The following is a 27,052-nucleotide window of genomic DNA, read 5'->3' on the forward strand; positions in this document are numbered from 1 at the left end:
AATTTGATCCAAGGCCATGTCCTAAAACATACCCCCTCTACCGCTTTCACTTCTAATTCTAATGGACGGAGCGATTTTTTTTGTGAATCAATCTCCGTCTTGAACGACTCATTCACTTAGCTGGCAATAATACATGTTTCTAGCACCGCAGCATCTTGTCATATTTCATTAACATTGTTTGCTTATTTTATTCAACAAAACTAGCATAAGCCTAGAATATAGTGCAAGTTGGTGCTACGTTGCCTCATGCTCAGTGCAGTATTATCATTAAGACTTGTTTAGCACAAAAGTTTGTAACATACAAAAATGTAAAAAACGAAATCTTACCTATTAAATGTTCTGCCTTTGTGCTCTGCTTTCCGTACACATCACTAAAGTTCAGCATCTTCACATTGGCATTAGTCTCGGCTAGTGAGGTTGAAGGACATTTGTCCTGGCAGCACCGTACAAATGTGGCGGCGCTATTGACGTATGCAATATCTAGTGCATATATCTATGATGAAAATAGATATATGCACTAGATATCACATACGGACCCCGAGCATGCATCAATACCTCCGCCATATTTGTACAGTGCTCCCAGGACAAATATCATTAAACCGCACTAGACAAAACAGTGTGCCAATGTGAAGAAGGCAGAACATTTCACAGGTAAGATTTCGTTTTTGTATGTTATGAACTTTTGTGCTAAACAAGTCACATTATTGATTCATCATAAAGCGAAGTAGCACCAACTTGCACTAAATTCTAGGCTTATGCTAGTTTTGTTGCATAAAATAAGTAAACAATGAAAAAAATAATATGACAACAAGACGCTGAGGTGCCAGAAACTTGTATTATTGTCAGTGAACAAGAGTTCTTCATATTGGAGATCCATTTACGAACGAATCGCTCCCTCTGTTAGAATGAGAAACGAAAGAAGGAGAGGTGTGTTTCAGGACACGGATTAGATCAAATTTAACAGGGAGTGTAGGAAAATCCGTTTTTTCCTTAGGTCCCTTCACTCTAGTATTTTGTATCACCAGTGAGTGTCTGCATCAAGACCGTCCAAGCTTGGAAAAGATGAGAAGAAAATCAGCTGAATGGTTCAGTATGACTTTATTCTGACACAAGGGAGGGAAGAGCAATCTTATATACACATTGTGGATCCTCCTGCAACTGAGCCCTAACACAAAAGAATATTATCATAGAAGGAGGGAAACAACGATACAAAAACAGCTTACAGCAACCAGAATACGTGAGAATGTGTGCGTGTAGGTATGCGCGCATCTGTGAGCGACTCAGAAAGTTACTTTTGCTCAAGGACGAAAGGTTCCGGCCACACCGAGATAAGATGAACAGAATATGCATACCCACACATTTCTGCAGTGAAAAGACACAGTAGAGAGAACAGAAAAACAGTCTGTAAAAACAGTAGAATACACACACATAATAATCAAATCCTTCAATCCCCTCTTTTAGGCTCTAAAAAGCCTAACGCATAGGAAGTAGCTCATACCCACGACCAGTCATACTCTCAATGGTAGCATAAACACGATTCATTATACATTGTACAAGACATGGGCCGCAACAACAAATCAGTAATACAACAACAATAATAGGAATCATCATCGATATAAAAGGCGTCACCCAGCCAAAAAGATTGTGGAAAATATTCCATCCACCGTTATGATCGGGGCGATAGTCAGCTGTCATAGCATTTTTCAATTTAGTCAGGGTACCTAAGGCATCTCGCATAGCATCACTATTGATGTCATCTGATATATAAGTGCAACATGTCGTGTTTAGCAATACGCACACACCTCCACCAGAGGCAGTCAAAAGGTCGAGTGCCATCCTATTTTGCATTACCATTGTCCTAATGTTAGAGATCTCTTTATTTTGGGCCTTATCTATAACTTGAGATGCATTAATGAATAATCCCAACCTGTAATCCAATGTTTCAAGCCTTAGCATAACCTTTCCCACACCTATCTGAGGAAACAAGGACAATGTGACCTTGTTACTCGTGGACCATAGTTTGAACTCATCAGGAACGTCCTCACCCCATATGGGGTCATGGGGCACAAAAGTGGGCACACTTCGTCGTCTTCTCCTTGATTCAGCCCCTGGTACAGTGGCCATGATGAACGTGTGATCAGTAACATGTATTGGGGCACATTGACCAATCCAGTTTGCAGGTAGTGACATGTAGGCTGTTCGTCCACATAACCACCATCCACCTTGGACAACATAGGTGCCATTAGAGGGGCCCGACATACTTACGGGCGCTCCCTCACCACTGCACCATATCTGCTCACAGTTGAGAGTGCTGCCCATATAGATAGTGCCATTGGTCTGATTATAACACATAGGATGCTTTAAGGTGTGGTTAAAGAAAACCTTGTGTCCAATTGGTCTTCCTTGTGAGGTATGATTAAATTTTACCCAAAACATTGAATCACAGGTTCCTTTTTTGAGGCCTATCCTTATCAATGTCAGAATCATTTATTTGAATTTGGGGGTCCTGATAACCACATCCAGCAAAGCTTGCATAACACTTAGCCTGAGTTTATTCATTGGTTTACCATATAGGGTGTTCTGTTTGGCTGAGTGAGGCATCACTGAACAAACATAACAATTCGACACATTGTATGATTTTATCAAAACCTTTACATATTTATACCACAGGTTCACTCCAATAGGATCCTCTCCTGGCTCTTCCTCCAAATCGAAATATCTATGCTCACTCCATCGCCTGCGCTGATGACGTAAGGCAGGCAGTGAAATAAATACCACAAAGCATAGGATGATAAGTCCAGTCACAACAACAGACACACTTCTCCAGCTCATGGTGTGAACTGACAGTTTCTATTTGATAAACAGCGCTGCGTGTTCAGCTCCTCTGCTATCAGATAGCAACTATACAGTTTATCCTCCAGACGTTGTTAGAATTAGATGGCTGGCCAGCACTTCAATCATGTGGGTGTGGGGCGCCCCTCTGGAAAGAAAGGAGATCTCAAGACAGATTATGACTGAATATACACATATATGCAAACAAACTTTAAACAGTAGATGGAGCCTCCTTCAGTCTGGTTGCATGGATCCACTGTGGGAAAGAGGAAGTTAAGACAGCAGTTCGAGTGACTGCAACAACTTCAGCGGGTGCACTATATTTGGTATCAAAAAGACCCTCACCCATCTTAGCAAATTGTTTAATTAATACTTTGTCCCCAACCTTGAAGGGGTGTGTTTTATCCCCTGGCATTAGTGCTGCACAGGAATGTAATTTAGCCCAGTATTGGTTCAAAACCCCAATCAGTTGTTGCATATACTCGCTAATATGAACATCACATGAGCTATCACCCAGTGCATGCCCTCCCTTTCTCCAGGGGGCTGGAAAGGGTCTACCCATTACTGTTTCATAGGGTGACAGCCCCTGGAGTCCCTTGTGAGGGGACATTCTCATGTCCGCCAGTATCACTGGGATTAATGCAGGCCAATCAGAGCGTCCCATGCTCTGCATAGCTTTTCTCAATTTGTTTTTGATTGTTCTGTTAGTTCTCTCTACTACACCTGATGACTGTGGGTGGTATGGTATGTGCAAGTGCCAAGTAATGCCTAATTCTTTAGCAAGGCCTTGAATCACCTTTGCTGTGAAAGCAGTGCCTTTGTCAGAGTCAATGCCACATGGTATACCATATCTGGGAAAAATGTCTTTTGTCAGATATAAAATCACAGTTTTTGCATCTTCCTTCGCACAGGGGAACGCTTCAACCCATTTTGAAAACCTATCTACAAACACCAAAAGATATTTATGTGGTCCCCTCTTAGGAAGGTGAGTAAAATCTACCTGCCGTTGCTGGAATGGGCATTCTGGCATTTGCAGCTGTTGGTGTTTAGCCCATGGTTTAGTCACATGATTTTGAGCACAAACTAAACATCTGTCTAATGTGCTGTTAACATGATGTGATAAGTTAAGTATACACAGAAAAGACATCATTGTGTCCATTACCCCTCTTCGGCCGCGATGTGTAACACCGTGAAACTCGCGGACAAGAAAAGGTGCACAAGCAGAAGGAATGCACACACGACCATTGCCATCCAGCAAAATTCCTGAGGAATCAGGATGAGCATCGAGCTCTTCCCAATAAGTTTTGTCTGCCACTGAGGCTATAGCTTGAATGGCCACAATGTCAATAGGTGGGAGCATAGCACTAGTCGGCACAGATGAGGAAGTGGAAACCTGAGAGATATTTAGCCAACTTGGCATCCTCCCAGATTGAGCAGCTGCTTTGGCTGCTGCGTCAGCCATATTATTTCCCTTGGCCTCAGGGGTGTCAAATGTAGAATGGGCTTTCGTTTTAATAATGGCTAGTGATCTAGGCAAACGGCAGGCCTGTATGAGATCCATGACCAATGAGCTGTGAGATATGGGTTTGCTGTCTGCGGCCACAAACCCACGGGTAGCCCAAATTTGTCCAAAATCATGGGCGACGCCAAAAGCGTATCTACTGTCAGTGTACATGTTAACATCCTGATCAGCAGCAATGTGACAAGCTCTGGTCAAGGCAATGAGCTCAGCTGCTTGGGCTGAGGAAAAAGGCACAGCTGCAGCTTCAATCACTTTGTCTGGCAATTCACAGACAGCATAACCTGTGAGGTATACACCATCTTGTGGTTTTGAGCATGAGCCATCAACATAGAGGTTTCTAACCCCAGGAATAGGTGTGCGGGGGTACACCGTGCTGCTGATAATGATTGGGCTGCTGATAATGATTGGGCTGCTGGCAACCACCCTGGGCACCGTTGGCCCATTGCTGACTTCCTTGCTGCTCTCTCTGTTTCTTTCTACAATCTCTCACCCACAATAAGTTTTCCACAATAATTACAATTCTTTACAGTTTTGGCTTAGGCCAGTCCCCTTTATTGGGCTGCCCTCCTCTAGCGTTATCACTTTTCTTTTGTCCTTGTACAAACACACATGCAGTATTCTTTCTGCCATCTGGAAACATGCCATCACCCTCTAACGTTCTAATCTTTTCGCCAGCAGCCCTGATAGTCAGGCTGTTTCTGTCACAGAGATGGGTTTTAAGAACATCTCTGCAGCCAGGCAGACAATTATTCAGAAATGTGGACAGGAAAATTGGATTAGCCACGCCCTCATTCAAATCCAATCCTTCCATGCTGACCCACACCTCAGCAAAACGTCTAAAGAAAGTGGGGACCGTCTCACCCTTTTCCTGCTTACAGGAAGTGACCTGAGACAGATCATGGTTGGCTGTTCTTTTCTCCACCAAATATTTAGTTAATTGTGTGCGAAAGTCAGCGAGTAGTCTGTCCTGCTCATCCCTCCAGGGCAGTGAAGCGAGCACTTACGCCCTCTACTTTTGTTTCTTTTTCATGACTGACTTTATCATTCTCATGGTTTAATGCGGGAATTTTGGCAGATATCTCAGCGTCATCATAATCTTTGCCCATCTTAGCTTGCAATACAAATCTGTAATCTGCCCCTATCAACTGGCAATGGCGCAAACTCCTGATTAACATATCGACAAAAGCTATGGGGTTGTCAACACCAGGAAGCAGAGAAATCAAATCTTTCAGCGCGCTGGGTGAGGGTGGTACAATGTCAATGCCTTTGACTTTGGCCACCCAAACAGCAGCTACATTCTTTGGTGGGTCAATTACGGACCCTTCGTCTGGACCTGCGTCCTTGGGTCTACTGCAATTATAGTCTTCACACACATTGTCCCTCTGCCATTGTTTTAATGAGGGATAACTCCCCACGACTGGAGCGACTGGGCTCACTGGCGCTGAGGGTGTACATATCTGCTTTTCAGCTGATGCCTTGCTGGGGCCCAGTTCAGCAGGGGCAGGAGGGGTCGCATAGGGGGGTGGAAGGCTGTTAAAGCTGCGTTTCACACCGTCTCTCTCCCTATCTTTACCTGTCGGGGGCTTTGGAACTGTTTTTAACACGGCTTTAGGAACATAGATATTCTTTTTATCATTCCAAATTGAACTCATCTTATACCATGTGCCATAGGCCTCCGTCATATATTTCATATCCCATTCAGGGTCTCCCATACCACCATAAGTCAGGTTGTAGGCAAATTTTAAATAACTGGGGTCGAATGTCCCTTCTCGGGAGAAATTCCGCCACTGGGATTGACCCTCAGTCCATCCTGCTAAATTTGAGATGTATGGTTCAGTGTAAAATCCCCACCCACATCTATTCATCCAATTCATAGGGGTCTCACTGGGCTCAGGCTTTGGATAAGTTTGGCCCATGATGAGAAGACTCACTGGTGATAATTTGTTTTGTCTAGTTTTTATTAGTCTATATTTGTAAGCGCTTTATCACACGGTTTTCAGCTACCGTGTGATCTTCCACATACTGTGCAACCCAAATTTAATCGGGTACAAGAACACAACTATGCAGGATAACCCATCATCTACACACTGTGCAACCCAAATTTAATCGGGTACAAGAACACAATTATGTAGGATAAACCATCATCTACACCGTCGTGGTGTAGGATAACACATCCACACAATCACTGTGTGGGATAACCTCTAAATCTACAAAATTCTACAGATAAAACAGGATATATCTAATCAGGCAGAGTGAATAAAATTCTCTTACCTGACCAGATATATCCCGGACGAGCCCCCAGAACTGTAGGAAAATCCGTTTTTTCCTTAGGTCCCTTCACTCTAGTATTTTGTATCACCAGTGAGTGTCTGCATCAAGACCGTCCAAGCTTGGAAAAGATGAGAAGAAAATCAGCTGAATGGTTCAGTATGACTTTATTCTGACACAAGGGAGGGAAGAGCAATCTTATATACACATTGTGGATCCTCCTGCAACTGAGCCCTAACACAAAAGAATATTATCATAGAAGGAGGGAAACAACGATACAAAAACAGCTTACAGCAACCAGAATACGTGAGAATGTGTGCGTGTAGGTATGCGCGCATCTGTGAGCGACTCAGAAAGTTACTTTTGCTCAAGGACGAAAGGTTCCGGCCACACCGAGATAAGATGAACAGAATATGCATACCCACACATTTCTGCAGTGAAAAGACACAGTAGAGAGAACAGAAAAACAGTCTGTAAAAACAGTAGAATACACACACATAATAATCAAATCCTTCAGGGAGGGAGGATAATACGTTTCTATGCACACAAACACATACTCTTTGTCGGCAATACTCGTACAGTCACTTATCCATCGATGTAGAAAAGTTATATAAAATGATAATTTTCATAATTTGAAAAAAATATTTGCATACTGACCACCGGGAAAACTCCCAATCATAGATATATGTATATATTATCATATATTAACTCCTACCCCCACTCCAACCCTAAACCCAATACTGTAAAAATATTAATTATTTTTATACACTGTCATAAAAAATGCTGCTATATTAATGTGCATATCGGACATCCGATCTAGACTTTACCCTCTGGATGGCCAGTCCTACACTGCACCTTGGTTCCGCATTAAAAGGAGCGCTACCCTGTACTAAAACGGCGGCTCTATTGACGCATTCCTTCCAACAGACAACAACAGGGTGGACGACATCAAATGTAAATATCCATGATTAAACCAAGCGCAACCTGAAGCGTTTTTACCACGCGCCACCGCAAGCGTGACGCAAGCGCACTTCCGGACATGCGTTTTCGCGCGTAAGTGGCAGTCAAATATGGCGATGACAACGAGCCAAAACGATGTTCAGGTGCAGCAGAAAGAAGAAGGGGAAGAGGATGAACAGTCGATGTCCAGATCTGACAGGTGAGCAGATCAGATGCTTGTCGAGCTCAGCTAATGTGCCGTTGTGGTCAGTTCCGCAAATCTCTATCCGGCTGGCAAATAAAGGACGGTCAGTGTGTTGATCAGTAGCAACAGTTCAGCAGTCAACAGACGGTGTTTACAGTGTATTGTTTGCTGTTGTTCGAGTTATTTTATGCGGGGTTGAGATGTAGAGATTATAGAAAGAGCACAACAGGCGTGTTTTTGTGTCTGGAGCTGCTGGCGTGGCAGATCTGGAGCTTAAAACCGAAAACGAGTAATGGGGAGGGACAGCTGCTAAGTGTGTGTTGAATGTGTTTTTTTTTCTTTCTTTACTGGAACGGATATTTTTATAATGACTTCAATAGCAAACATTCAAAATTCGAACCTACACAGAAAAGACTATGATATAGTAACAATGATAATAACAGATCAGGTTAAATAAAATTATAAACTCTTAGAAAAGAGGGAAAAATTAAATTGACATGCATAAAACAAATACAGCAAGAGGAAAGAACTTATGTAGCTGTGATATTTCCAAAATAATTATCATAATAATTAGGCATGGGATGATAAACGTTTTCAAGGTATACCGCGGTTTGGAAAAGTCAAGCTTTTAAAACCGCCAAAAAATTCTGTAATACTCTACCTAAGGTATGTGTAGGATTTTTATTTACATTTTTTTTTAGGACAACAGTATCTTCAGCTTAAAAAATATCCAAAGATACTGTTTTAAATTAAGAAATCTGTGTTTTTGAGATTAATCAAGACAGCAGAAGTCAATTAATCTTGAATTTAGCCTGACGTGTTTACTGTTTCAAAATATTTGTAATCTTTCAAAAAGATTTAAAAAGAACGTATTTTAGAGCAGTAATCACAATACTGTGATACCGTAAAACTGATATTTTTATCCAAAGTTATACTGTCAGAACCTTATACCGGCCCTTGCCTAATAATACAAGAATCTTTCGCTTTTCTTGTTTTTAACCCAAGCGATTTAATAAAAACGTAAATTTAAATTAAAAATGTGAAAAAGAAGGCTGCGAATTTTTGTTTGTGAATAAAATGTTTCTCATGCAAAATAAAAAAATGTAATGTAGTTCTCTGGAATATCGGTTTTACCTTTATAGTAACAAATAATATCTTGTAGTTATAAGTGGCTGGAAGAAGCAATGTAAAGACCAATATGAAGTTATAAGCTATTCCAAAAGCTTTTTGTTTTTTTTTTCACATTGAAAAATATATGTAAATCAGGGTTTGGTCTTCTGTTTTACAAAATGAGCATGAACTATCAACCTCCATATACTTTGCCAAAGTACTATTCACTGGAAACGTGTTATGAAGAATTTTAAAATGAACCTCTTTTGTTTCACTGTGAATGCAGTACTTATGAGGTAATAGCTTTTTTATATATATTTCGCCTGACATGTTTACTGTTGCAAAATATTATAAATGCTACCTAAAATAAAATGTATTGTTCAATGGGGTAAAAGTTTTTTTTTTTTTTTTTTTTTTTTTTTTTTTTAACACTCAGACATTTAAACTTATTTTAGAGCAGTGATCGCAAAACTTTGATATTTTTATCCAAGGTTATCATACCATCTGAAACTTATACCGGCCCATGCTTATTTGAAATATTATTATAACCCATAATTTGTTATTGCCACTAGTTATAATAAAGACATTTCCATAAATGTAATTATAAATAGCTTCCCAGCACTGCGTGTAATTCGCATGTCATTTTAAATTAGCATCATATAGCTCAGTAAATCACTCATTTGAGTGCTAGCATGTAGCACAATTCTGTATTTTTAGCGCAACAGTATTATGAATATTTCTTTGTGCGTCACAATTTCCACTAATAGGTGAAAGACTACATCTTATCTCTTCGTGTTCATAGAATTCGCAATTTAGCGTTTTAATGTACTTAAAACTAGCCGTACAGTGTTTGTTTTCCAATGCCATATTCAAAGCACCCATGAATATATGCTAAAACATTTCTGGTGTGATTATGGTAAAACTGCTTTTTAAACCATGTTTATGGATGCAATTATTCTAATTTAATATATTAAATGAATTATCCTCCGTTGCCTGCTCAATCATGGCCTCTGCTTGACTTTGCACATCCTGCATCGTGGCTGTTGCAGATATACAGATTACAATGTTGTTGCTGAAATGACTGTTTTTGCTTTGTTCCAGATATTGTGAGGTAAAACCAGTTATTACTTAAGTGAACCGCTCAAGTTGTGGGCACAGGTAGTAGAGCAGGTTGAGGCATTTACATACATGGGTTGATAAGCATCTATCTTGTGTGCAGCAGGCACAAAATAAGATTAGGTCAGAGGAGAATGGCCAGACTGGTTTGAGCTGAAAGAAAGGAAATAGTAACTTGGATAACCACTTGTTACAACTGAGGTATGCAGAAGAGCATCTCTGAATGCACAACACGTACAAACTTGAGGCAGATGGGCTACAGTAGCAGAAAACTACAGCGGGTGCCGCTCCTGTCAGCTAAGAACAGGAAACTGAGGCCACAATTCACACAGGCTCACCAAAATTAGACAATAGAAGATTGGAAAAACATTGCCTGATCTGATGAGTCTCAATTTTTGCTGCGACATTTGGATGGAAGGGTCAGAAAATGGCATCAACAACATGAAAGCAAGGATCCATCCTGCCTTGTATCAACAGTTCAGGCTGCTGCTGGTGGTGTAATGGAGTGGGGGTGTCTTGGCACACTTTGGACCCATTAGTACCAATTGAGCATCGTGTCAACGCCACAGCCTACCTGAGTATTGTTGCTGACCATGTCCATCCCTTTATGACCACAGTGTACCCATGGCTACTCCAGCAGGATAACGCACCATGTCATAAAGCGTGAATCATCTCAGACTGGTTTCTTGAACATGAGATCACTGCACTCAAATGGCCTCCACATTCACCAGAACTCAATCCAATAGACCAGTGTTTCCCAACCCTGTTCCTGGAGGCACACCAACAGTTCATGTTTTGGATGTCTCCCTCATCTGACCCATTAACTTCAGGTTTTGGAGTCTCTTCCAATGTTCTGATGAGTTGTTTCAGGTGTGTTTGATTAGGGAGAGAATGAAAATGTGTACTGTTGGTGTGCCTTCAGGAACAGGGTTGGGAAACTCTGCAATAGACCACCTTTGGGTGGCACTCATGGATGTGCAGCCGACAAATCTGCCGTAACTGCATGATGCTATCATGTCGATATGGAGCAAAATCTCTGAGGAATATTTCCAGTACCTTGTTTAATCTATGCTACGAAGGATTAAGGCAGTTCTGAAGGCAAAAGGGGTCCAACCTGGTACTAGTAAGGTGTACCTAATAAAGTGGCCGGTGAGTGTAGTTTCTTGGTTTGAATTTCTTTTGGCTAAAAACAAAAATAAGCTTTCAAGAACAATCAACTTTTAGATTTCTACAGTTCTGATGTAAAGAGGAAAGCAGTTCCTATTGTTTTTGACCCTTTTACATCCATTACGTAGTTTGTTTTTTCGATTAGGCTGTCGTTTTCGATCATCACTGGCAAAGAAATAAATGTATTGTAATTCCTTCATTCCTGCTGCAATTTAATAGTTTTAATAAGGACAAACAGAACTTTCAGAAACTTAAAGTACGTATTGTGTATATGTGAACCTTACTGAAGACCCATTTCTATCACTGGTTGATGGATAATATCATTTTTGAAATTGAAATTATTTAATGTGATAGTTCATATATTAAAGCAAACTGCAGCATGGTGAGATGAATTTTGTCATTTTGTATTTATTGTATTACATTATACACCTATTGAAGTCTGGCATATTCTTTACATTCCAAAATGTTCAAAGAATCAGAAAAAAGTGCATACACCACCTGTCACACCAATGACTGCAGAGTTTCTCTTAATTCATGTAAGCCGTGTCTGAGTCAAAGCAAACATCCTCCAGAGCTTTTCAGCACAACAATTGTGTAATGAACTGTACTTCACTCTGACGGTCCATTAACACCAGTGAGTGTCCAGCCTCTGTCCATGTGATGAGAGCCTTACTCAAATGAGTCTCCAGGTTTGCCTGAGCTGATGTGTGGTTTCCTGGACTGGACATGAAGAAAGTCTTGAGTCCCTCTACCACACTGACAGAATTGATCATGTGAGCAGCTCTTTCTGAGGGTGTCGTAAAGACCCGATTCCCTCAAGCTCTCCATGACACAGTGCTTAGAGCTTATTCTCAGGTCAGACGGGGATGTGCATGATTTTTGAAGGCATGTCTGATGGCAGTGTGCTTGGACCTTTTTTTTTCTGAATATGGATTGATGATTGCTCATTCGCTGGGTGTCCATGAACATCAGTAATCAATTTTTAAAAATTTACCTTAATCTGAGTAAGGCAATAATACGATTAAAGTGTTTATATGAGTTACTTTTAAAATATTCCACTTATGTTATAGTACATATTAGGGCTGCACGATATTGGACAAATATGACATTGTGATATTTTGCTGCGATTTATATATATTGCGATACAAATGGAATTTCAGCAGAGGATTTGAATAGCTTTATTTGGAAAAATTTCATTATTTAGATCGACTGGGATGATCAAGTTTCTGTTCAGTGCATCTGCATAAAATATAATGCATTACAAGAAAATATAAATGCAACAGAGCAAAAATAACTTAATTTAAGTAATGTTTTTCTTGGGAGTCCAACACTATTCAAAACACAAATTAAACAATTAAATGCAAAATGTTATGATCATACATTATAAATTATTATCTTAATCTTTAATAAATAATCTAATCCTGCAATGTTTCTTGCAGATACACACATTGCGATATTAATTCTCAGACACTATTGTTCAGCCCATAGTAAATACTAGATTAATATGGAGTTAGATCAGTCTTATCTATCTATCTATCTATCTATAGAACATAGACATGTAAAGGCAATTTTAGGTCAATTTGCACTTTAAATGTGCAGTATGTAGTTTGACACCCAGTGGTTGAACTAGGTATTGCATTCCTGGATCAAAACAAATGCAAGCGCAGGTTGTCAGATTAGTGACCAACAAGGCTGATATATAATTTTTTTTTTTTTAAAAGATTTATTTTTTGCCTATTTTGCCTTTATTAGATAGGACAGGAAGCGAAGTTGGAGAGAGAGAGGGGGGTAGGGTAGGGAAATGTCTTCGAGCCGGGATTCGAAGTCGTGACGCCCTGACGTGCTACTGCACCATATGTCGACGCGCTAACCACTAGGCTATTGCGCCGACGAGGCTGATATATAATTGTGTTCTATATAAAACCTGACAGAAGAAATATTGTCCATATTAAAAAGTTTTGTTCTAACTAACACCTGGAATTGATCTATTAGAAACGGCTTCTATTTCTTGCAGCTGAACAACAGAAAACTGACAATGATCACCTCAGGTACACCTCATGTGCTTTATTCAGTGTTAAATGCTAACAATGTGAGTTTAAATGCTGTTTTACATGACATTTATTGCCGTACTACTGAAAGCAGCAGCACATAGTTTACCTCAGGTCTTGAAAATAAAATAAACCATTTGAAATTGAACTTTAGAACTCTAAAATAATGCAAACAAACATATCAGTGATTTAGCATCTACATTTAATAATGTTAAAAAGGTTTAATATGTATAAATGCGATTTATAAACCTTACCATTCCGTGAGTGAGTGCATATTCTGTGCTTCTGAATGGCTGTTTAAATTTCTGTGGTGTATCGTCTGGTGAAAACAGCCAAATTGCTTATCACTGGATATCTTCTCACTTGTCGTGTTTTGACACGGGGTTACAATGTAACCTGCTCACCTAATGTTTGCATTCATAATATTTATATTATTTGTTAATTAATAACCTTATGTGGAACTGAATCTGCATCTCATTTCGGAGTCTGCTACTGTTCACGGGAGGTCGCATTTCAGTCACGCGCGCATTCTTTGGCAGCCTTTCTGAATGGCTGAATGAAATACGTGGTTTTCCACCAAGGCAGTCTGGGGTGTTGAAATATAATTATCTAAACTGGCATTGGGTGGGTTAAATGACCAAAGCAAGGACACGTAATGCACATTTTCAAAGCAAAATATCTGACTTCAGCATACACATAAACAAGAATGTTCACGTAGCATGTTTCTTAAATATCTGTAAACATATTATGGTATTTTTATGCTTTAGAAGAGTCAACTTGCATACAGAACCTTTAATGGTCATATACCCACATAAAATGTCAAAATATGGTGTGCAAGTGATTAATCTTAAACCTTCGATTGTTATGTACTAAATACTCATAAACGGTTGAGCATGAAATTGTTAAAAGGAATCAGTGCAGCTCAGCGAAAGCGGGATTTTTACTGCTTCAATCAAACAACAGACAAAGTCAAAACCAGACTGCTTTAGAGTGAAGGACTTCTTGTTTGGTCACGTTTTGATCTTCTATTGGTCTCTCATATTCTCATGAAGCAAATTCGTTGGTCAGAGTTTGAACTTTGGAACACAGTGACATACAAAACTGAGCTTGCGTTTTCCAGTCTGCCACATTCGCATGCATATGAATGAAACTCAATGGGGCGAAAAGTGCAGTGTGACTGTGCCTTAAATCAGGGGGTGGGGCTAAACAGACAGTGATGTAGAAGCAGGTGTTGATCATCATCTGTGGAGGCGGGGTTTGAACAAACTTGCTTAATAAAGATACACAACCTATTGTTTTGGCAAATTAGCTTAAATTAAAGCTAATTTCAGTTTCAGACGAATGAGTTTTGAAGTTTGAAGGGTGTTTATAACAGTGACCTTTTTTAATGTCTCAGTTCATAACCCCTTTATGTGAATTTATATAACAGAAACATGTTATTAACTTATTGTACGAAAGTGTTTGAATAGAGTTTTTTTGTGTGTGTGTGCTCTTTGATTTATTTCTTTATTTTGTGGCAGTGGTGAGGATTCCCTCGATGGACTTTTGAGAAACCGATGTCCCCTCACCCCTTCAATTTCTCCTCGAAAACGGACCACCAGCCAAAGCAAAACCGAGCCTCCACTTCTGAGGACCAATAAGAGGACCATCTACACTGCAGGACGTCCACCCTGGTACAATGTTACTGGAACAACCTTTAAAGAAGCCTTTGTCATAGGTGAGACAATTAATTCAATTTGAATTCATTTTAACAGCAAATTGTAATCATCGACTTTGAAGGACTAAAGTGTGTTTTAGCTGTAGTTATGTTTTAGTCATATGAATTGTTTTAGTCTGCACTGTAAAACGTAACTTCTTAGGTTTACTTAATGCGATAAAGTTACGATTACTTAATTGAAGTCAACGATTTTGCAAAATTCTAGTAAATAAAAAGTATTATTTACTAATTCTTGCTCATATTGAGTCACATTTACTTGGGTCAATTAAGTTATGATAACTCACCTGAAACTGTACTCTGAGGAATGATGCTAGTAAAGTTTACTTAATTATGCACGATTACATTGAATGGTAACATGGTGACTAGTAAAATTTACAGGTGTCAGTTCTTTGTCATATAAATATAAGACTTAAAGGGATAGTTCACCCAAAACTGAAAATGATGTATTCTTCCTCGTGTGCTTTTAAACATTAATATTTTCTTCTCTTGAGCACAAAATAATGTATTTAGAAAATGACAGACATTGACTTCCATCGTAGGAAAAAATAATATGGAAGTCAATGGGTGCCAGCAAGCAGCATTTTTCATATGGAAGTCAACGAGTGCCAGCAAGCAGCATTTTTTTTTATATGGAAGTCAACGAGTGCCAGCAACCAGCATTTTTCATATGGAAGTCAATGGGTGCCAGTAAGCAGCATTTTTCATATGGAAGTCAACGAGTGCCAGCAACCTGCATTTTTCATATAGAAGTCAATGGGTGCCAGCAAGCAGCATTTTTTATATGAAAGTTAACGGGTGCCAGCAAGCAGCATTTTTCATATGGAAGTCAACGGGTGCCCGCAACCTGCATTTTTCATATGGAAGTCAACGGGTGCCAGCAAGCAGCATTTTCTATTTGGAAGTCAATGGGTGCCGGCAACCAGCATTTTTCATATGGAAGTCAATGGGTGCCAGTAAGCAGCATTTTTCATGTGGAAGTCAATGGTTGCCAGCAACCAATATTTTTCAAACTATCTTCTGTATTCAATAGAAGAAAGAAATTTAAAATAGGTTTTGAGCAAGAGCTAAAATGATGGCAGAATTTTCATTTTTGGAGCATTTTTGGGTGAACCATAATTTAAGTAGACTAAACCGATAATCTAACAGGCTTGCATAAATTATAATCATTAAGCAAATATGTTTGTGCTGTCTGCATGTTTAAATCTTAGTATCAGAAATTGAAATTACTCATGAAATGTTCTAAACGTTCCTTTTGTTAAAATGTTAATATGTAATATTAAGGTGTGACCATGCAGTATAAACTGTTTTACTCATATTTTACACTCTTTATTACTTGAATTCATGATTAAATAAACCCTTATGGTTTTCTTTAATGCTGAGAAAAATGTTAATTAAAAATATGGCAATTTTAATTATTGAAAAATTGACTTATTATTATTAAAAAAACAGTTAGTGACAGCATAATTTAGAACGATAATCTAAATGCATCTTAAAGCAAGATTGAATTATTTTATTAAACTTTCCCTGAAGACTTCAGCTTTGCACATTTGGAGTGTGAATCTGGCCTATGAGCATAATCTCTCAGGACTGAGCTCTGAGGTCATTAGTATGCAATCCATTACTCACAAAGAGCCTGTCTTATGGGTTACAATTTCACACTTGGATGTGCTTCAGTCAATTATTCCTGAAAAAAAAAAGAACGAAAGTCTGGTGTGGCTGTCGTCTCTGCTCACTCGGTCAGAGAGAAACTAATAAATCCACCCAAGTGAAATGATCTTCCCGTAACAAAGGTCAGGCGAGGGAGAGGATGGAGAACACTGAAGCGCTTTTAAGTAACTTTAGTTTCTAAAACAAGACCCTTTTTGTTATTCCCACTGGTGGTGTATCTCATTTTATGCAGTTTTTTTTTATTTCTTTATGGCCTTTTGTTCTGTGGATACTTAACTTTAGCATCTGAAAATGCTGTTGTCAGCATAATGTCTTACATGACTGACTTTTGTGTATTGTGAGTCAGATAAGTTGTGCAATTCCCGTTTTATTTTTGGGACTTCTTTATTAATTTTAAGGTTAAACAGATCCTGGTAATTCATGTCAAATTGCTAAGTATAATTTGAGGTTTAAACTTAATATTAGCACAATGACTTTTTTATATTTATAAGTTTGTATATTTTGGGGGGTTTTTGCAGCTTTTGAATTAAAATAAGACCTTTTTATGAATAGTTGGTTGTGACAGAGAAAAGTTTGGATCATACAATGTAATAAAATAAATCTAATAATATCGTTTTGCTATTGCACTCTCATTATAAATTATAAATGTATAATAAAGGCTAAAATAATAAACACCTTGTACATTTGGGAATCTTTATTGATATTTATTAATGCACAACATATGTAGTAATAATTGTAATACTACTACTACCACTAATAATAATAATAATACATATCTGCTAATTTATGCATTAAACATTTAATTTTTAAAAGCTTCTCTTTGGATGTTTTTAATAATGTATTCCGGGAAAGGATTTAAATTTATTTATCATAAATCAGACTGAAAAATCGCATCTAATATTTTTGTAGTGTTTTAAATTAAAGGGGTGGACCACAGTGTATTTTTCAGGGTTTGTTGTGTTTTATAAGATGCAAAGCAATGTGTGTTCATGCTTCATTTGTAGAAAATCACGTTATTTTTATATATCTTACTTTTGATTATATACAGTTACTCAGCTAACATAAATTACTGTCATATTTCCTAGTTCCTCTGAAAGGCCCGCTCTAATTGGTCAGCTAACATAATGTGCTGTGATTCGCGGATTGGCTCCACGTCACCACATCATGCCCCTACAGTCAGTCAGAGCACCTGTTATCCGCATTAGCTGCCTAAATAAGACAGAAAAATGAAAATGACACAGCTGAATCTCACGCCTGCTCTCTAAATAACATCTGACAAGTGTCTTTTACATATATTCTTATTAAGCATGTGTAAGTAATATGAAACGTTCACAAATCTTTTGCGAGTTTGTTATTTGAGATGTAGAACACAAGGAAAGCGGCCACATAGACACACTGCAGCGCTGCTGAAGATTGTGGCTGTTTACAGCTGTTTGACTGATAATTATGAATTTGTAGCTAAATTGTTAATGGTGCCACAAAGCATTTCCCGTTATTTACATCCTTGTTCACGTCCTCGCTACAACGTACCATTAACACTAGAAACTGTGCAAATAGTAGATCAATTTTAACAAATAAAAACACTTACAGGTTGTGGCTCACAGTCCATAGCTTCTTCGGTTGGAGGAGTTTTAACAGAATTCAGCACTGAACTGGGAGAGATTCTGGAAGCTCCTTTGTCAAATGCTAGCTATATATTTATTATAATTTTCTGGAACATAATAAAAATTAAACCGTAAGCACTTCTCTCTGTGTCGTGTCTTTTGGAAGCCCAAATACAGAAACAGAATGAGCTCTGTAGACATAACAGCGTTTGGACAGCATTTTAGCTTTCTCTGCTGTAACATTACAGCGTGCTGGTCATGCCCCTTCACTGCGCAGGGTGTGTGCGTGGTGAATGCGTGTAACCGGAAGCCCTTGTGATCTCACTAGCATGGATGGATGTATTTTTTTATTTATTTATTTTTTTTGTGGTCCCCAAAGTTCGTGCGCTGTAGGCTTTGCTAAGCTAACTCTGTAAAAGCAAATGTGTCCCATTGAACTTTGAGCGTATTACATTCAGAGATGTTGTTTATGTTCACACAGTTACATTAAACATCAACTAAAGTTTAAAATATGATATGGTGTACCTCACCTTTAAATAATAATTTTTTTGTATCATATCTTATTGAATTATTACATTGTTGTTGTTGTTTTATCTATATTAATTTTTCCATTAAAAAGACATAAATTGCTGATAAATAAATAAATAAATAAATAAATAAATAAATAAATAAATAAATAAATGCAATAAATAAATAAACAAATTTCATTTTAAGATGCATAATTTTAAAGACCGCTGGATGTTTTAAATATTCAGGAACATTTATTGATAGTGGATTAACATTTGCTGGAAATGTAGAGTGTATTTTTTAAAAAAAGCAATGCAAAGATTATATCTTATTAGGAGGTTACAGCAATTTGGTGTGAGTCAAGTTAATCTGGAGGTGGTATACAAGAGTTTGGTTGAACGTGTTGTGAGTTTTAACATGATTGCATGGTATGCACTGTTGCCAAACAAAGGAAAGCAAAAACTGTCGAGTAGTAAAAAGTGCCAGTGTAATTGTAGGTAAAACATCAAGACAACTAAATGAAAGGTATTTAATGAGAATTAAACAGAAAGCTTATGTCATTATTGAAGATCACATCCCTTAAATATAATATTTCAGCTCTTGCCATCAAAAAGACGTTTTAGGCAACCTCAAGTAAAGAAAAAGGTGCATCAAATGTCCGTTGTGCCGACCACCATTAGAATTTTAAATACTGGGTTTTAAGTATGAATAGGGTTTAATGGGTTTTTAATGTGCTATGTGATGGTATTGAATGTATTTGTGTTGCCTGTTTTCTGTGAAGTGTGTAATGTGAACACTGATGTGGTTGTGTGGTGAAGCCAAAGATTGATTTTTCACTTGTGGACTACAAAGAAAGTTAAAATAATTGTTTTTAGCAGTGAACAGATCTTTGTTGTTGAACAAATTCTGCTCATTTATTGTATTAACTATAATGTGATCACATATCATATGACAACAATTTAACTCTTAAACCTTATCTTTAGTTTAAAAAGTATCCCTGTGTACATTGAATTCTGGAATTATTTAAGAAAACTTAAATTCATGATGTGTGTCCTGCAGGTCTGTGTGGAGGAAGTGCCTCTGGGAAAACCACCGTGGCCAATAAAATCATTGAGGCTCTTGATGTTCCCTGGGTTGTTTTGCTCTCTATGGACTCTTTCTATAAGGTACTTGATAACTTCAGTTTAAATGAGACCACATGCTTTAGAATTCCTGAGAAATTTCACTCCAGATCCACTGGCATGTTTCATCAGTGCTGCTAATGCTCCTTAGATGCATTCGCAGGCCGCTGTGCCATTAAAGTGCTCCAAATGTAAATTCTTCATGTGTTAAAACCACTGAAGCATCAACATCATTTGCTGTTGCCTCAGCTGGATGTGCTGAAACTCTATCGGGTGTACTCATCAATCTTTGTTTGATTTTAATGGCATATCTTTCAGCTTATTAGTGGTCTAATTAAGCAGTTCAGTCAATCAGTCTGTCTCTCTCAGTGGTCAGACGTCTACATGGTCTGGATTTTTTTGGGTTATCATCAATGCTATTTTTTTTCAATGCTATGTTCTGTTAAAATAAATACATAGTAAAATAAAAAAATCTTAATTTACTTGCTTCAGGACTTCCAAGATTTAAAATACTTTTTTTCTTCTTTCCAGCTTGATCATTAAGCTGAAACTGTTGTATTTTGAGATTTATTTATTTAATTTTATTTAATTTAATTTTATTTCTTTATTTATTTTCCTGAACGATTTCAGCATGTCCGACTCCACGAACATGGCTCTTATGTCACACTGTAAGATCTCAGCTATCATAATGTTAGACTGAATGACAATGAAGACATTCCAACACAGAAGAAAACTCCCCCAGAGTTTGACGTCATCCATCCATGACACTTTCATTAGCCCCTTTCATACAGTGATACCGGTAAATATCTGGAATATTACCGGAACGACTTTTCCCGGTAAATTCAAAAAAGTGCTGTTCACACAGGCAAGGACATTCCGGAATTTTTCCGGAAAATAAAAATCACACATTCATTCCAAAAAACTGGTAAGTTGTGACCTCATTATCCAGAAATGGCCTCTAAATGGCTGCTCTTGTATTTGTACACATAAGGAGTCAGACTGTTGATTTCACTTTTATTTAAAGCTTTAGCATTCATGCAGCTGCTTTGTCCCAGAGGCATCCAAAGGCAGAAGCCCGAACTGAAGCTAAATGTTTGCACATTTGACTTCCTTACAAATTCTGTGAATGGATAACTTCGATGAAAACATGGAGGAATACTTTGACATGTCGAGATGTACATCATTTGTGTGTGTGCTGGCGCTCACTGGCTGCTTCACGTGCACACGCTTCAAGCAACTTAAGCAGAGCTTGAAGGTAAACAAACAGCGGTTTATCATAAGCATTTTATCGATTAGATTTTTTTTTTTACACAGTTTGCATTAAGGAACATAGAAACGTTATCTGACTAACATCTTGCAGCTAAATGTGTCTGAAAAAATATTCAAAGGCTTTTATTTTCATAAACGGCACGGATGTGAATGCGTGTTCTGATTGGCTAGGGTAGACGTCTCACGTCGGCGCGTTCTAATCGTGAACACGCTCTTTCCCGCAATTTTCCTTCTGCGTTCACACAGCGCAGCATTCTGGGAAATTACCGGTAATCGTACAACTTCTCTTTCCTGAAAATTATTGCAACTAATTTACAGGTATTTCAAAGGGCTAATATCCCACGTTCTAAAATGATTCCTCACAGCAAACGTAAACAATCTGTAGCTGCCATTTTGCACACAGCGTGTCTCAATAATAAAACCAGGTACAAAAATTTTTTTTTTTTTGACATTTCCCCGCAGTCAAAATCTGTCTAAAATCTTCTGACACTGCAAGAACTAAAATCTGATCGCAGCGGGCATTAAGCAGCTAAGTGAACTTGTCAAACCAACAATCAAAGAACGCCGCTTTTAGCCTAGGATTTCAGAAATCTTTTAGGATTTCTCAAAATTGTCACAGATGACAAAATCATGGCTGAAATCTCAGTGTGAGAAGGGCATTACATAAATTGAGAACAACAAAAATAAAATGCATATACATGAAGCATAAAATGAATATGAATACTTTCTAACAAAATGTTGAGGACTCATGAAGAACACACGATCAGTGTTCAAGAAACTGTATTTGATTTACTCTTATTTAATAATTTCCTCAACATTTACTCACTCAAGCGATTACTAAACCTTTATAAACTTTCTTCTGTTGAGTACAAAATAAAATATTCTGAAGAATGTTTGAAAAAAATCATGCAAGTCAATGTCAATGGCTTTTTTTTTTTATTTTTTATTTTTTTATAAATATCCTTTGGAATATCTTGTTTTGTGTTCACCAGAAGGGAAAAAAACAGTTTTGAATCTAGAGCTGAACAAGTAATTGATCACTACTTTTTCTTTTTTCAACTCTTGCTTTAAAGACTGCGACACACCAAGCCGACAATTGGCTGTTGGGGTTCATTGTTTAGTATTGATCCAGGCTAGTTGATTTGTGTTTCAACCGTTTCCTCGCTTCAGGTTAACGTCGGACCTCATTTACCCGATTCATCGTGTAGAATTGGTGTGTGGTGTCAGCCAAGTATTGTGAAAATGGTACTAAATGCTGCTTTTACTCTTTATGCGTCAGAAGTTCCAGTTTCCTTTTGTGGAATGAGATAACATTACTGCCACCCGTGCGTTTGGAAAGACTCATCCTCTTGCAGACACAGAACGTGTGCTCTTGAAACAGTCAAGCTTTTTTTTTTATTATTATTATTTTTTTTTACACCTGTTTTATTTAGTTTTTAAGGCAGTAGTATCTCCAGCAGAAAAGGACCCTCTACATCGATAGCTAATGTTCAGTCCATGATTCAGCAAACACTTAAAACAAATCGCTTGATGCACTAACACCCAAGCATGCTTTAGACCTGAACAGTGCAGTGGCTTTACATTTTTTACCCAAAGAAAAGATCTCCAAAGATGTCTTCTCAAGTTGTAAGAAATCTGTGTTTTTGAAACTAATGAAGACAGCAGAAGTCAATGATTGATTTCAATTATTTAGCCTGACATGTTTACTGCTCCAAAATATTTAACATGTTTCTTAAAATAAAATGTATTGTTCAATAGGGAAAAAGTAGTTTTTTTTTTTTTTTTTTACCAAGACATTTCAAAATAAGCATATTTTAGAGGTTATTTTGGTTTTCGTTGGCACTAGCTGTTTGCCATTGGCTTGGTGTGTCCCAGCCTTAAGCTGCGGTCACACTGGGCTTTTCTTCCCATAGACTTCCATTCATACGCACGCGAATGCGTCAGACCGGAAACGCAGGGTCATGTGTTAAGTTTCGCAGATCGCTGCGGTGCAAAGTTCAAGCTCGGGGAACTCTGACCTGGGAAATCGCATCACTTGACTGCGTGAGACCAATCGAGGATCAAAACATGACCTCTCTGGACAGAAATTTAGAACATGGAGCAATCGCTCGCTTTTTTAATGTCTAATCGTCTTGTTTAATCCCACCCCTTTTCGCAGCGCCTTATGACAGAATTTCACACACAGAAAGCCCAGTGTGACCGCAGCTTAAAGTCTTCAGTGTATCGTCATGAAAGTGCCTGCAGCTGTTAGCTTGTATTTAATTAATCACCAATGACCCCTGCTCCAGCTAATAATCTTCTGTGATGGGTGAACTATCCATTTAACTTTTCTTGCAGGTTTTGAGCAAAGATGCGCAAGAGTTGGCTGCCAAAAACGAGTACAACTTCGATCATCCTGATGCCTTTGATTTTGAGCTGCTGGTGACTGTGTTGAGAAAACTGAAAAAGGGCAAAAGCATTAAAGTGCCTGTTTACGACTTCACTACTCATAGCCGTCGGAAAGAGTGGGTAAGTAATCTATGACCTCATCCACACAGTCAATCCACAAGAGTTTAATGTTTTGTCCACATGACACTGGCATTCGTGTAGCCAGTGATGGCACAGTACCATGTGACCAGAAGAGAGAAGAGCCCTGCATGTGATGGTTGTGCAATAAGACAATATACAGACAATTTACAGGCCAGTTTCCTTTTTCTTTTTAATGCTTATGTTGAACCACAATTCGAAATATCTGACCAGCCTGGGTTGCCAGGTGTGTGCAAAGTGCTTTATTTTTACAGTTCAAATCCAATCCTGCGTGCAATCTTCAGTGCTAAATTCACCCTCACGCTCCATCATAACATCACAACTTTTCAGATCTTGTCACATCCCTAAAGGGTACCAATAAATTTTGTCCACGTGTGTACATCGTATTGACAAAATAATATCGTTTCATATTATGCTCTATTGTTTATTTTGTGGTGTTGCAAAATACATTGTTCATCATAATCAGTTGGATGAGAGCAATACATCAACACATCATCATTTGGAGTGCAATGTTACACTGAATGCAGAAGCAAAAATAACAGCATGGAGAGAAAGCAGCACATTTCTAAGTACAATTTCGCAATATTTTGTGTTGGCATTTAAAAAGTTTTTACATTTCTACATTCTTCATAAAACATCTTAAAGTTCTAAATAAAGAAAACTAATCCGTTACTTTGTGTCAATGCATTAAACTTAAATATTTTTAGAAGAAAACATCATTACATAAAGAACATTACAATTTATTATTATTATTTTCCTCCCTGTAATTGTTAGATTTATTTATGGTCTTAATTTGAATATTTTATCTTTATATTGAACCTGTATACTTCTATTTTAACCCACAAACCAATCAAATAAGACTTCTTTAAAAATAAATACTTGGTTACAGACTACAGATTTCTGTCACTTATATTTTTAACTGATTTGTTTATCTGTTAGGCTGTGTAAGAATATTTTGGCGGTAAAACAAATTTGTATAGAATGTGTATTTTAACTGATATCCGAGAACGTTTTTATTTAGGAATTGTTTTCCAAGGTGTCCTCCTGGAGGAATTTTAGAATATTTATCATTAATCAAACTAAAAGATTGTATGTATATATTCACACAACAATTGACAATAAAACATGCAATATACAAACAATACATACAGAAGTATATTGATAATAGATAATAATAACAATAATAATAATAATTTATATTTCTAATAATAAAATAATTTTTTAAAAATTACAAAAAGGAAACAAATAATAATAAAATAAATGCAAAAAAACAAATGAAAAAAAATTTACCTTCAGTTTTCATCTAAATTAGTCTAATCCTCTTCAATTTAACTATTTCCTGCAGAATTTGTTTTTCAAATAATCCATGAAAGGTTGCCAGATTTTATAGAATTTGTCTTTCTTTTTTAGGGAGAATCTGATTTTCTTCAGTTCCCTATGTTTAATTACATCCCTCATTAGATGTATATATGTAGGAGCAGCTTTCTGTTTCCAGTTTAATAATATTAACCTTCGTGCTAGTAGACAGACAAATGAAACTATATTTTGCTCTGTACTGTTTTTAGCCATCTCAAACTGCAATAATGGGGATCTGGATCTATTGGTTTTTGACTTATTTTTGAGAATGTTAAAAGCAATCTGATAATTTTGGGAAGCTCCAAAACATATGAGCCAGTGATGCTGGTTCTAGCCCACACAGATTACATGCAGGGTCCTCTTCTAGAAATATCTTACTAAGTTTTTGTTTGGACCAATGTTAACAATGTATTACTTTAAATATGATATGAGGCCATGCCTTACGCAAACCGATGACCTGTGGGCCTGTTCAAGGCCTATCATTTATTATAGGTTTTGCCATGAATATATCCAATGCTGCTGATACAGCATTTAAATAAATAAATAAATTCATTCAATTTCCTTCAGCTTAGTCCCTTATTTATCAGGGGTCACCACAGCAGAATGAACTGCCAACTATTCCAGCATAAGTTTTATGCAGCGTATGGCCTTCAGCCACAACCCGTACTGAGAAACACAGACACTCATACACTACAGACAATTTTGTTTACCCTTTTCACCTATAGCGCATGTCTTTGGACTGTGGGGGAAACCGGAGCACCCGGCGGAAACCCACGCGAAAATGGGGAGAACATGCAAACTCAAACAAGCGACCTTCTTGCTGTGAGGCCATAGTGCTGACCACTGAGCCACCATGCCGCATCAAATAAATAAGTATTCATTAGGCATTTCTGAATATTTAGAGACTCACAGTTGCAATGCTTTTATCATGTTCATTAAACTGAATGTGCCTGCATGAGTGTTAAATTTTCAGTTTTGAAATTGGTTGTAATGTTAATGAGCAATAAATGGAGATCTCCAGGCCACATGTGCTGATCAATACAAACTGAGCGCCCATTGACAGGAACCCTCATGGTGCGGTGCATCCATCTTAATGGGATCATGACACCATCAGGGTTCCCCTCAATCTGAAGCGGGGGAGCATGGAGGAAACGCATCACTGCACACTTATACACTGCCTCGGTTTATTAACATCATAGTCGGAGTGGGAAATAGTTGAAGTCTTGGACAAGCGGTTAAAAGCTTATTGGGGTGGGGTTGGGAGTTACTTTAGTTTCCTTGTTTTTGGGCAGTTTGGTCAGGTAGGGTTTACAGTCTGTCTTATTCTAATTGATTCTATTATTGTGTCATTACTCATTTTGGAAAAAAAATAAACTAATGCAACTTGAGATTCACTGCATTATGAATTGGATTAGAAGCTGATTTCTAATCTTTTATTTATGATTTATGATAATATTACAAGGTAATTATAATCATTGTGATTGCAAGTTTGAATGATTTTATACAACAGTTGTTTTAAACAAATGAGATCAAATTTAGTGTTACATTATTACACATCACACTTCAACACAATGTTGTTGTCTTATTTATTAATATAGGAAATGGTTTTAAAGCCAATGATTCATTTCTATGTTAAATTATTAATGTTTTTTTTTTGTGAATTGTCTTAGAAATTGCAGCCACTGGGTTGTGGTTTTAGTTTAATTAATTTATTTATATATTACAGGTTTAAATCTCTAAACATCTGGTCTAACCATACTGAGCAAAATATTGTTTAATTGTTGTAAAATAAATTTTTTTTTTATTATTATTATTCGTTTGCTTTTTATTTGTTTGTATGTTTGTTTTTATTCTTTAGTTTATTTGTTTTTTTTTATTTGCTTGTTTGGTTATTCATTTGTTTGTTTTTTATTTGTTTTTTTATTCATTTGCTTGTTTTTATTTATTTGTTTGTTTTTTTATTTATTTGTTTTTTTTTATTTGCTTGTTTGGTTATTCATTTGTTTGTTTTTTATTTGTTTTTTTATTCATTTGCTTGTTTTTATTTATTTGTTTGTTTTTTTATTTATTTGTTTTT

The 27,052-nt window shown here is 37.4% G+C and overlaps 1 protein-coding gene across 1 annotated transcript in view; it reads left to right on the forward strand.

Moving 5' to 3' along the window:
* The first annotated feature begins 7,680 nt into the window (after positions 1-7,680).
* si:ch211-243j20.2 (uridine-cytidine kinase-like 1) overlaps positions 7,681-27,052 on the forward strand; it is a 50,400-nt gene continuing 31,028 nt past the window's right edge. The window contains 4 exon segments of the mRNA XM_056481103.1: positions 7,681-7,781; positions 14,728-14,924; positions 19,763-19,869; positions 23,431-23,601. Of these exon segments, the coding sequence (XP_056337078.1) occupies positions 7,693-7,781; positions 14,728-14,924; positions 19,763-19,869; positions 23,431-23,601 (564 nt within the window). The 5' untranslated portion in view covers positions 7,681-7,692.

Source organism: Danio aesculapii, chromosome 20, assembly GCF_903798145.1.
Source record: "Danio aesculapii chromosome 20, fDanAes4.1, whole genome shotgun sequence".
In the NCBI taxonomy this organism is placed as follows: Eukaryota; Metazoa; Chordata; class Actinopteri; order Cypriniformes; family Danionidae; genus Danio; species Danio aesculapii.